General features: G+C 34.4%; 1 protein-coding gene across 7 annotated transcripts in view; it reads right to left on the bottom strand.

The window, feature by feature from the left end:
- The window catches only part of CNTN5 (contactin 5), a 600552-nt gene that overhangs the window by 114296 nt on the left and 474189 nt on the right, over positions 1-12067 (bottom strand). For all 7 annotated transcript variants that reach the window (XM_038141215.1, XM_038141204.1, XM_038141258.1 and 4 more), the window contains 3 exons: positions 5511-5647; positions 3843-3972; positions 1536-1686 (listed from right to left, as the gene is read on the bottom strand). In XM_038141215.1, the coding sequence (XP_037997143.1) occupies positions 1536-1686; positions 3843-3972; positions 5511-5647 (418 nt within the window). The remainder of the gene's footprint in view (positions 1-1535; positions 1687-3842; positions 3973-5510; positions 5648-12067) is intronic.

Here is a 12067-nt window from a genome sequence, read left to right as displayed (position 1 = left end):
TGTAGAGAAAGAACTAAATTCCCTTGAAACTGATATTCCTTTCACACCTATCCCTCTATAAACAGTAGATGCAGAGAAACTGCTGTAAATAATACAAGATAATCCTCGAACAGCTGACTAAAAAATTAAGTTGAATGCAACTTTTTCAGATGTTCATATATCTGAAATAGTTCAACCAGCTTTTCATTTTCCATGTTTCTTCATTGCTTGTTCCAGTCTCTGTCTAAACAAGCATGTATCAAAAACTACAAATACCAAAAAAGGAAACTTCAGATCTATTGGCATAAGATTTTAATTTCAGAGTTAGGCTATGTTTGGACACACATAAAGTAATTACTAAAATACTTTACTGGACTTGGATTAAAGTGTGATTTATATGTGGTGATCAGAGAAACCATAGTGAGTTTTGTGGAGATGTGAGGAAAAGGTCATGTAGTGAAAAGTATAAACTGTGTAGGTAGAGCATAGAGACAACAGTGTCACAATATTTGATATTTTCAGCTCCTTTGTAATATGAATCTGTCATATTGTCTGTACAAATGGTACAACTCACTCATAGTAAAATGTTGTATATAATGCTGTTTTGCTCTCTGCTCCCCAACGAAAAAAATTCAATATGGTACAAGAAGTTACCCATTTTTCCTTCTGAACAAAACAAATGTCATGAGATGAATATAGAGCACACTTGAACAAAATGGCTTTGGCAGCTAATGAGGACAGATGCACTCTACTGCTTCGCTCAGTGTTGTAAAAATTCAACAAAAGGGGGGCTCGACTTTATCATTCTGATTATAATACACAAGTCAATTTCAATGACTTCATTCACATAGCACATTACCAGAAAGAGGAAAAGATTGCTCTTTGTACTTAAAGACCATGTGCAGAGTAGCAAAACTATTCTAGTGTACAGATAAGCAATCTTGTAAAGTGCAATTACATCTGGCATTTAACCTGCAGTGCTTAAACTACTTTTACCATACAAAGCTGGACAGAACTTATTTAATCAAGCATAATCTGTTAAACAGATGTGCTGCTGAGTACAGAAATTACCAGTATAATTAAATCCTATAATGGAATTATATTTTCCTTCTCTGAATCATTTTAAAGCTATTCTTACATACACTTCCATTGTGATCAAGCTGTAAATCTGCCTTATTAAAATTATTTCAAATGAATAAGCACATTTTATATCTTTCTGAGTAGTTCAGCCTTTATGCTTTTGATACTTTCATGCACTAAATTTGTAGTACCTCTACAGAGTAACTGAAAAGTTCTTGAAATTATTAATAGAAAATAGAGACAAAACCCCAAAACCAACACTTTTTCATCTCTGCATCTCTGAACAATGTTACTATTTTTCATTTCAATATTGTGGAAACTATAAAGTCACTACTGTCAAACAAATCAGCTTCACAAAATAATTATACCATACCCAGGCTAACGTTCAGCATGTTCTTGTCACTTGCTGCATTTTCATATCATATCACAGATCCAACATGCAAACACAATTTTAGTTTACCAAACAGACTTCTGACCTCTTATTCTCCCTTAACACTTTGTCGCCCTTCTTCCAAGTGATAGTTGGCTTTGGAGAGGCTTCTGGCTTGCACTCAATGACAACTTCTTGGCCTTTGGTAACAATTATTGTTTTTCTCATTTGATTCAGTGGGAAAGTGGGAGCTGAAGCTGTTAAAAAGAAGAATGTTAAGTCTACAGAGAACAATCTGAGACTTCTATTTCATTGTGTTCTAACAGAAGATTAGAAAAGTATATTTGATTTTGGGAATAGAATCTCAATTTTTCTCTTTGAAATTTTTATGTCAAAGTTGAAATTTTACAAAACATTTGAAATCAGCAGCCAGGATTACACGGTAAATTTATAACCTAATCCAGCTACAGTTTAATGAGAAATCTTTCACATCAGCAGATTAAATTACTCGTGAATTCAAACAATGTTAGAAGTTGAATAATGCAAATGTTTTAGCTACACTTTGCCCATCTTTTTTTTTTTTAAATCAAGAACTTGTTAGAGGTAAATAGTTCAAAATGAAACAAAGTTTTAATTCCACAACAATCCAAAATGCACTTTCTAGAGTTAATGCTTACAAAAATATTACTGTTACAGAAATTTTATTGCTTTCACTTCTTATATTTGTCTGAATACTGGGAATTTCTATATGAGAACTCCTAAATAGACAATATTTAACCATGTCTTGTTCTTAGTATTTACCTTTTTAAGAAGTCCCATTGTTTACAAACAAAAGCTAAGCTAAAAAATGCATTTAAAAATGATGTTAATTACTGTAATTTCACACCAAGAAAGGACATTAGTTTTCAAGTGTTTGCTTGTGTTTTTCTTGAACTACTTCTGTGAAGTCAAAGGCCCCTATCTCAGCTATACCTCACCTCAGGTACACCTCAGCTACACTGGGACATTATACTTCATTGCCTCGAATATGTAGGATTTTCCTACCATTATTTTGGTTAATCCTCTTACCAGAGATATTTATATGGACTACTTATTCCGTTCTTTTCCCTTTGGTAAGGCAGCAAATTAAACACAACTGCTTCTTTAATACAATACTATGGTTAAAATTTAATAAGGGGTACAATCTTACAAGTGAGAAGAAGAAAAGCTAATTTTACTGCAGCAATATACAGGGTCTATTTCTGATATTAAAGAACATCAAAGAAAGTATGCAAGTACCTGACATACTAGGTATACATATTTTATAACACATACAAAAAACAGAGCCAAAGAATGCTGTAGCTAATAGGTTTGCTGAAAGAACCACAAATGACCAAAAAAGTGATGAAAAGAGAAGAATCATTGGCCTTGGATTTTAACTTTATGACTATAAAGAAATGATTATATAACTTATCAGTGAAATTCTATTGTTGGCCAGCTAGGAAATAGCTGAAATGTACTAGAAAGGTTATTTACCAAAAGAGCCAAATGTTAACTGAAACACAGTATATTTCTGCAATTATAGCTTTGTTACTCATTTGACTAGGAATTTATAGGGATGATTCTGATGTGCAGTTTTAATCTCTGACATGGTCATTAAATGACTTTGGTGGACTACTTTCTTCCTGCTACATCATACCCGAATAAAGCTGATCTTACAAGTCTGTCTCACTTAATCCTCTGGAAGGGAACTTACCACTATTGTACCATTGCACATTGCTACAGTTTGCTGTAAGGAAAATTAGAGAGTTCAAAAATTCTTCAAGTTTTTTATTCATTAACTGCCTGCCTCAGCTTTTGGACAGTGATATTTTTATTCTATTTCCAGGTAACACTATGTAGTGTATTTGCTTTTCTGTGGAGGATATTTCCCCAAGTATGTAATTTATGTTACTCAATTAGTTTTGGTGATTTCATAAGAAGTTTTTTGAAACTAAGATCATGCACCTTTGGATTACCTTTCAATTACCTTAATTACCTTTGAATAATGGCCAAAATGGAAATAATAAGTTATTTTTAGAAGAGATTAAAATACATTTGCTTCTTCTAAATTTCATCTCCTGCACATGTGTTTGAGGGAGTAAAAAATATTTTTCAATTTATTTGAACTGAAATAGCTTTATATGAGAAATATTCACAAAATGCTTCAGAGTCAGTTATGTATGAATGACAATTTTTTGTTAACAGAAGGCCCAAAGCTCTCTGGGCCAGCAAAGGACTCACCCACACATAAGCAACAAGAATAAAAATAAACCATTTTTATCTGCTCTGCTGTTTAGACTGGCAGAAGCTGTTTCTTGTCACACCAGTCTTAGAAAAGAATGAATTCTCAAAAGGGGAGAAAGGAACAGCTTATTGTTTTCCAAATACTCACCTAAAATCTTCAGCTCAGCGCTGGCATAAATCGTACCATACTTATTTTCTGCTAAGCACTGATACATTCCAGCATCTGAGACATTCACACTATGGATCATCAGAACACCATTAATCATCTCAATCCTGCTCTGTAATAGAATTAAAAAAAAAATAAAAATTATTCTATAAAAGCAAAATGGCACTGGAAAATTGCTCTGTTGTTAGCTTAAGGCGAAGCAACAGAAAAGGACCTAAAATAAAACTGAGCAACAAGTTTCCTTGGGCTTACTTTTATCTTGTTATACAAGAAACTACAAGAATGAAAAGTCAAAAAAATTTGACAGTAAATATATTCAGACAAATTCATTATATTCAAAGTTTCCTTTTTCCTGTTTGTTTGTTTGTTTGCTGTTACCCTTATATAATTTTTAAAAGCACCTCATCCTGGGAACTTTAAGGTGGCAAGAAATTATTTGTGGATGTAATATGTCTGATGATCTTCAAATACGCAGCATATTTTTTGTCTCAGTCATGGTGCTATTTTCATAAAAGGAGATATATGAAAGATTGCTTGCATAAGTAAGAATTAAAGGGCACAATTGCTTTCATCATTAGTACAAATTTCTAATTTAAAAGCCCCGCTATCAGAAAATAATTACCACAACTGGAAGAGAAGGGACATCAATAACTGTTTATGGAAGGGAGTATTTAATGAAGCTATAATATGAATAATTTGAACTACTATAAAACAACTCTAAGTTTCATTATAACAGTTGTTGTAAGTTAAAATTGATAAGGCATAAATTGTTTGGGAATGCAGAGGAAACTGTGATAAAAAATTCACTTTGTTGTAAGTCCTCACCCAGCTCAAAGAAAAATTGAATTTGAAATTTCAGAGCCTGGAGAAACTAATGGTTTGGAAAATCAGAGAACCAAAAAATAGAGATATTTAAATTGCTTCAATTTTAGCACTAATAGCTCCATCTAAAAAGGCAGAAATGAATAGAGTAACCTTATTTTCAATGCCTCACAGCTTCAAAAGTAAACTGGTTTTATGTTTCCTTTCTGGTTGTTTGCATAATTGGTTGATGTTCCTAGATAGATAGAAGGGACATTTGCTTGAAAGGAAGACATTACATCTTTTATATTCATAAATCCATTGTGTGAGTTCATTTGCAAATATAGATATTTTCTCCCAGAATCAAACAGCTAGCTTTATTTTAATCTGGAAAAGTAGATTAAATGAATTTACAAAACTTTTCATTACTCCAAATAATTTGAGATTATAAAATTAAAAGGTATCAGGCAAAAAACCCACACGATGTGGGCTGATTCTTTGATGATGCAGTGAGAGAAACAGAAAAAAGTGAAATAAAAGACAGACCACGCCTTTAGTGGTCTTTTAAAAGAAAAAATAATTTTATTTATGTCTAATTCTAAAGTATATGAGGTGACTGTAGTGAAACACTTCACATTCTAGGAGTCTTGCATAAACCATTTTAATGGTCCTCATGATAGTTTCTGTTACTTGCAGAGAACAGATTGAGTTGAAAGTGTAATGGTCATCATACTTTTTGTGTTAAGCAAACAGTAATTTCTGAAAAATTTTTCAGTACTTTCTTTAACTGCCTTTATCTGAATGAAAGGAGAAGCATCCAACATAGAAGTGACTCCTTGTCTAGTCTACCTGTGGCCAGAGAGGAGCTCCATTTTTCAGCCAGCGATAAGTGGGCCTTGGCTTTCCAGTGGCTTTGCATTCCCACCGGAGCTGATCTCCACTGTCTAGTTGGGTATCATTGAGCTTCTCCACCCAGTGAGGGTAGGCTGCAAGGAAAAATTGCCATGTTAGACTCAAAGATTATAAAGTGGTAAGTCTCTAGCTGATGTGCAAAGACCCAATCAATTAAAAAGCTTAAATAATGATCATTATAAGACTTATATTACTCTCAGAAAGAAGCACATTAAAAAAAAAAGGCCCAAATAAAAATAGATATTAATAAAGTTAAGAAACTCCAAACTTTAAAGGAAGTGCTGTAATGGTACCAGGTAGTGAACAGTAACATGACCAACAATAGAAACCCACCTGATTTAATAAAGTTCAGTGGATTAAATTAAAGAACTATATATTATTGGGTTCATTATTCCTGAATTTAGGACAAAAGTTTGGAAGTCACAATAGAAAATTTAATAATTCACAAGACCTAAGATATTTGAATTGTGGTAAGGAGGTTAATTGCCATAGGCTGTGTTTCATGTAGTTTTCTCAGTTTACAAGAAAATCACTATTTATTTAGTTAGGAGTGATTGGGAATTTGGTAAGGAATTTCCACATATTTTTGTTAAAGTGTCCTAAATTTAATTCATACTTCAAGGGAGAAAATGCTTTTAACATATTTAAACACAAAACCTATGAGATTTCCATCATCCACCAGGAGCATAAATTACCAAGTAAATCAATCTTAAAACAGTCTTTTTTTAAAGGCAGACAGGTGAGAGCTATACATGTGATCACTAGTACCTAACTTCCATGAAATAATCCATCAAAAAACAAGGAATATGTTTTTCAGAGAAGTAGAACTTTAATGTGGCAGTCAATCAGATAGCCATTTTAAGGCCTTATAATTTGGAAAACATTATATGACTCAGTGAGAAACCTAGCACTGACATGCAGAAATAAAAATGTATGCTTAAAAGCCAGCTTTTGGGTTTCATACTGTAGCCATATCACTTTGCATAACACAGAGGGTGATAGATGACAATAATTAACTTAGGGATATCAAATGCTGGTTTGAGATGTTTTTTGTTTGGTTTTTGTTGTTGTTGTTTTTCCAAATCATAAAGAATAAATAGCTAAAAGGCATAACTAAAAGGATGTAAAATTCTGCATAGTGTGAATAGAAGTCCAGATCTGTCATAACAAAGTCTCTGCTTCAAATGACAGATAATTGATAATGTACTTAAACATGTGGAATTGAGTTTAAAAATAAATCTTTGAATCTAGCTGGCATTTGACTGGTCATCAATCAAAGACATAAGAAGATATGAAAAGGCATGACAGGTGACTAACTGCTTCTAGCTTACATCCTGTGCATGGATGATAATGAAAGTGAACAAGGTGTCTATCATTCCAAAGCAGGGAATAATCTGCTTCAGAGTCCCAGACCAGATATTTGTAAGAAGCTGGAAACATTAGAAGTATCACTCATTTCCTTTTTGATAGAGGAAAACAGAGATTGACCCAGCCCCACTCCTAAACCCAGGACAAAAAACTTCTGCTTCCTTATTCCTCTATTACAGCCAAGGCAATGCATGAAATCCTCTACATGTGCTCTGCCATGCTATATTTCTTTTCTGAAGTTATAATAATGGGTCCCACAAAAATCTGCAGAAAGAAACAGGTTTTGGAATTCCCTGTTTATTTGTTCTCTGTTGTCCTAAAAATGTAATTTAATTGCATTGTATAGTAGCTGTTCTCATTTTGAGTGCTTCAATATGCAAAGGAAGCATGCTGAGAACAAATTGTTTCCTTTGAAAATAACTACATTAATATGATTCTGGAAGATGAGACAGTTAAATGTGTAGCAAAAAAGTAATAAAAGACAGCCAGTGGTACCATAAAGTCATGCAGTTTCAAAGAAGAACTAAGCTGTTCCTATTTATATTTACTTATTTTCATTATTTTGCTTTTCTGTAAATTTTACTATTCGACCCAAAACATAAACAGGCTCACATTTCTATGTTGAATTTGAGCTCATCATGAATTTGAGTGTCCAGAAAAGGGTATGCACATTTTTACACTGAAACAAAGCTGCCCCAAGCCTGGCTGCAGACTTTTCCTCTTCAGAACTGCTGTTCCCTACCCTTTGTCTGTGGTTGTCTTGCTAAAACAATTGTGCCACAGGTTTTCTTCTGAAACTACAAACTTGCAAATCACAGTGGTATGACTTATTGGTCAGAACAACCTTTTTCCATTAGTAGAGGTATTTCTACTCTAAATTTTCTCCTTGTAGCCTAAGTGGCCTTTGGAGTCACATTTTTCAAGCTGTTGAACTTGCCATCAGTGAAGGCAAGATTTCCATCCCTTTGAGAATAAAGCAGCAAAGTAATAAGTTGACGTAGCTGGAATAGAGCTAAAAGCATGATTGAGAGAAATACTGTTCATGACTTTTTGGCTTCTATTCCTCTCTCTATGTACTCCTTACTTTATCACAGAGAATTCCCTCTCTGCTTGTTAGCAAGGGTCACTCCCCATAAAATCTTAACCCTTGTTCTAAAATCCTATCAGTACTTTTAAAGTTGAAGCATTTCACTTAATGTACAACCTCTTACTCAATGTATCATTTTTGGGTCTTTTTTTTTTTTGTAACAAAAGCATCTTAACATAACCCTGATATATGTGTATGCAAAAAAAAAAATTCATTCCATAATCACATTTTATTTTAATTAGAAAATTTGGCCAGATTTCAAAAGTAACAAGTCCTTTTTTTTTTTCCTTATAAATGCAACACTCTTCTTGGGGAAAAAAAACCAGGTGTCTGCCTGTTTTTTTTATCTATCCAGTGAAGAGTTTTGGGCTATCTGTCCAGTGAAAAGTTTTATCTGTCCAGTGAAGAATTTGGGTTTTTTTATCTGTCCAGTGAAGAGTTTTGGATTTTGGGTTGACTGTGAGAAGAGAAAGAGGCATTTTAGTGTTTATTAGTCTTTCTGAGTGTTGTGCCAGAGCTCTAAACAGGGTTTCTGAGATTTTTAAATCACCATCCAAACTGTGATTTATTTTATGCTGCATTTCTGCACCTGTTTATTCAAGGATGTCAGAATGTTTATGTTTTGCAAACATAAATTGGCAATAAATCTGCAAGCTTACAGGCTAATTTTAAAATCCTCTACACAAAATGAAATTAAGGTGCAGAAAATTTAGATTATTTCTCAAAATTATAAGGAATTTTTTGTCTGGGACAAAATAAGCACAAAATTTTACATAGACAAATGATTTAAAATAATGTTCTAAAATGTGAATAAATACAGAGTTTGGGATGAAAAAAATATTTTCCTGTATATGAGATTAATCAGGAAAAGTAAAGTAGGGGAAGCATATTAAGAAAGATAAGTTAGAAAATCAAGGTAGAAAATTTAAAACAATTTTTTTTTTTTCTACAAAATCTCTCCTCTTGCCAGTTTTACTGTGTGGAACTAACCTGTATTGGCAGGAGTGGGACTTTTTTTCCATTCAGTTTTTATAGGGAAGTAATTAAAATAGATTTTAAAATCAGTATGGTCAGTTACACTGCATTACAGAATATTCCTGCTGTCAGATGCTTGTTCCACTCTTGTGTTATGGCAAGCCTTCCCTCCAGCTGCCAGGAAGGCACTGCTGTGTGCAGGATGAGGGAACGGATACAGCCAAAAGAAAAACAGCCAAAAATGGGTTTTTATAATCACTTCACATCACCATCCCCTGCTGATCTTGGCAGTAGTGAGAAGTTAACAAAGAAAAAAATCCCAAAAAGTTAAGAGTGAGAGGGGAGCAAGAATTGGTCACAGCCAGTGCCTACCATTGGGGAAGTGCTATTAACAAGAATTTGAGGAGAAACAAAAAGGCTAATGGCAAAATTGTCCACTCATGTTTTAGTTTTTGTGCTCTCTTCTATTAATCAATTTGAGCTTGAATAAAATTTCACAGAAACTTACAGGATGAGCAGATCACTTGGGGGAAAAAATCACACCTCTCAAAATAGGTTGCAACGCATAAGAGGATTCCTGGCATTGCAAAAATTATGTTATTATGCATACAGCTGAATTTCCACTAAGTTCTGAGACCACAATAATCTGAAGTTGTCAGCATCCGAAACACTGCTTTCTGAACAACATCTGAATTGTCAGCTGCATCAGGCACTCATGGTATATCTGGATTGCAGCAGCAGGTAAGAAGTGAAAAATCACTAGTTTGTGATTAAATGTGACTAGACAGGCAGACTGGGTGTCCTGGGCTTTCTCCAAAATGCTCTGTGGTGACCCAGATCAGATGCAACTGACAGGATGAAGAAGATTCAAGCAGACAGCGAGTGAGTGCCTACAGAGATATGCAAATTGTGAGACCGCAGTATGACACAGCTGGTCCTACAGACTGCTCAGAAATTTTACAAGAAACCCCTGGTAAAGAAATGACGGCCTACATCTGAATTTCTGAGCCAAAGTAATCATTTTCACCTGGAGGAATAAGATGTCAGTGAAAAGACAGTGAGCTTACAGGTAAATAATTCATGTTGACTGTTATGAACAAAAGGTACAGCAGAAAAGGCCGTTTCAGATAATGCCCCCAAATCCTACAACATCAGCTGCCAGCAGAGGAAGCTGAGAATTTTGTGAAGTAGCATTTGGCTCAATTTTATGTAGAAGCCTTCTCACACAAGCTCTTTTACACCTCTGGAAAGAGTAGCCAAGGTTTGTCGGCCAGTGAGACAGTCATGATCTCTCCATGAGCACTGAAGGCTGAGAGTGGCTCCGTGGGGAGTATTTTATCTTAAGGCCAAGGAAAGGCACCTGTGGGGGGCAAGTAAAGTCTGTGCTTCTTGTCCTGCTGTATTGGAGATCACTGCTGGTATTGTCCACCTGAAAGCCCTCTGTAACCTGTTCTGACCTTGCTGCCTGCTGATGCAGATAAGTGAAACTTAATGTACTAATCTCACATATCTGTTAATAGAGGCATGAGACAATATGAACTCTCTTCCTAAAGTGTTAAAGAAGTTGTCCTAATATTATTCCAAAAAACACCAATGAGCTAAATTTGTGCTCTATGCCATAAAGGCAGAGACTCTAAATATATAATTTAGACAATGGTGATGAATGAAAAATTCATATTTCTATCTAAACAGAATACGACAAAACTAACATTGTAAATGTATTCCATGGATTTGAGTACCAGCTTTAATTCTGCTCAGAGCAAAAGGCTAATAAGAGATGAAGAGTTGTGTAGAACACTATATCATGTTTGATGTCATTTTATGCCACAGATCTGCATGGTGCTCTTGAAGAAATAATTTCATTTTATAGCATCTTAGCTTCTCTCTTGAAGAGCATGTTTTATATTCTTTTAACTCTGAAAGAGGGAAGCAGTGATAATTATAACACTTTTATAAACTGTTTTGGCATCTAGTAGTTTCACAGCTCTAAAAAACAGGTAGGAAGTGTATGAGCTGGGATACATCTTATAACTCAATTAAATTTTCTGATTTTCTTATATATTAAGAAACATTGCAGAAAAAGAACAGCTGCTAAATTCCCCTGGCCCTCAAGTGCCTGGCAGGAACTGCTATACTTTCATGGAAGTAATTTATAGCAAGAATTTGAGAAATATCAGCGGAGTATTGTCATAGTAGCAGGTACAGAGTAGGTTCTGGGCTTTTTTTTGACTGCTGTTTTCAGTAAAAGTCTTATAAAACCTTTGCTGCAAGTGCAAGATGGAAAATCTGAAATTACGTGCACATATAGTCATCTTAACTGTCACATAATTTTCCCAGCATATACAAAAATTTGAAGAAAAAAACCTGCCCTGGTCTCTAGATGGATGAGAATCAAAAGCAAGGATGGAAGCATGATTCAGAGATGTGCTGATACTCACTAAAATCAACTGAGTTAAGATAAAGGCATTGGAAAGCCAGAGGTGACAGAAAAATTGATTAAGGACCTGAAAATATTGACATATGTGGAAAATAAACTAAACATACTATCCTGGTCTATAGTTATTTGATGAAAGTGTGTAACAAAGACAGAGCACGCCTTATAGTTACCAATTGGGAGAAGGCATTAGGAGTCATGGGCTGAAATCAGGAAAAGAAAAAGTAAATTAATTAAGAGGAGAAACTTCTTCTTAGACATATACATTAACTTGAGGATCTATCTAAACTGCAACATTTGGAATTCTATTGGCTGGGATCTTTGAAGACAGAAAGCAATTCAGTTTGAAAGATCTGTTGCACAACCTCCCACAGTAGACCTTTAATGTTAAGTATTTAAGGTTGTAGGGTTCATGGAATGATAGAAAGTAGTGTGGCTTAAAATGATTAAAAGTAGTGGGTTTCAAGCTGACATGTGATATATTGCAAACTTTGACTTGTAAGTATTCATGGTATGGACTACATAGGTTTCTCTTTCTGGACCCTAGAAAAGCATAATGTAGAATTAATGGGGTTCGTCAAATATTATTATTTTCAGGGTTCCTTTTTTATTTTCAATCTGACGCATGAC

This window comes from Motacilla alba, chromosome 1 (assembly GCF_015832195.1).
Source record: "Motacilla alba alba isolate MOTALB_02 chromosome 1, Motacilla_alba_V1.0_pri, whole genome shotgun sequence".
NCBI lineage: Eukaryota > Metazoa > Chordata > Aves > Passeriformes > Motacillidae > Motacilla > Motacilla alba.
This window is presented reverse-complemented; position numbering and strand designations above follow the sequence as displayed.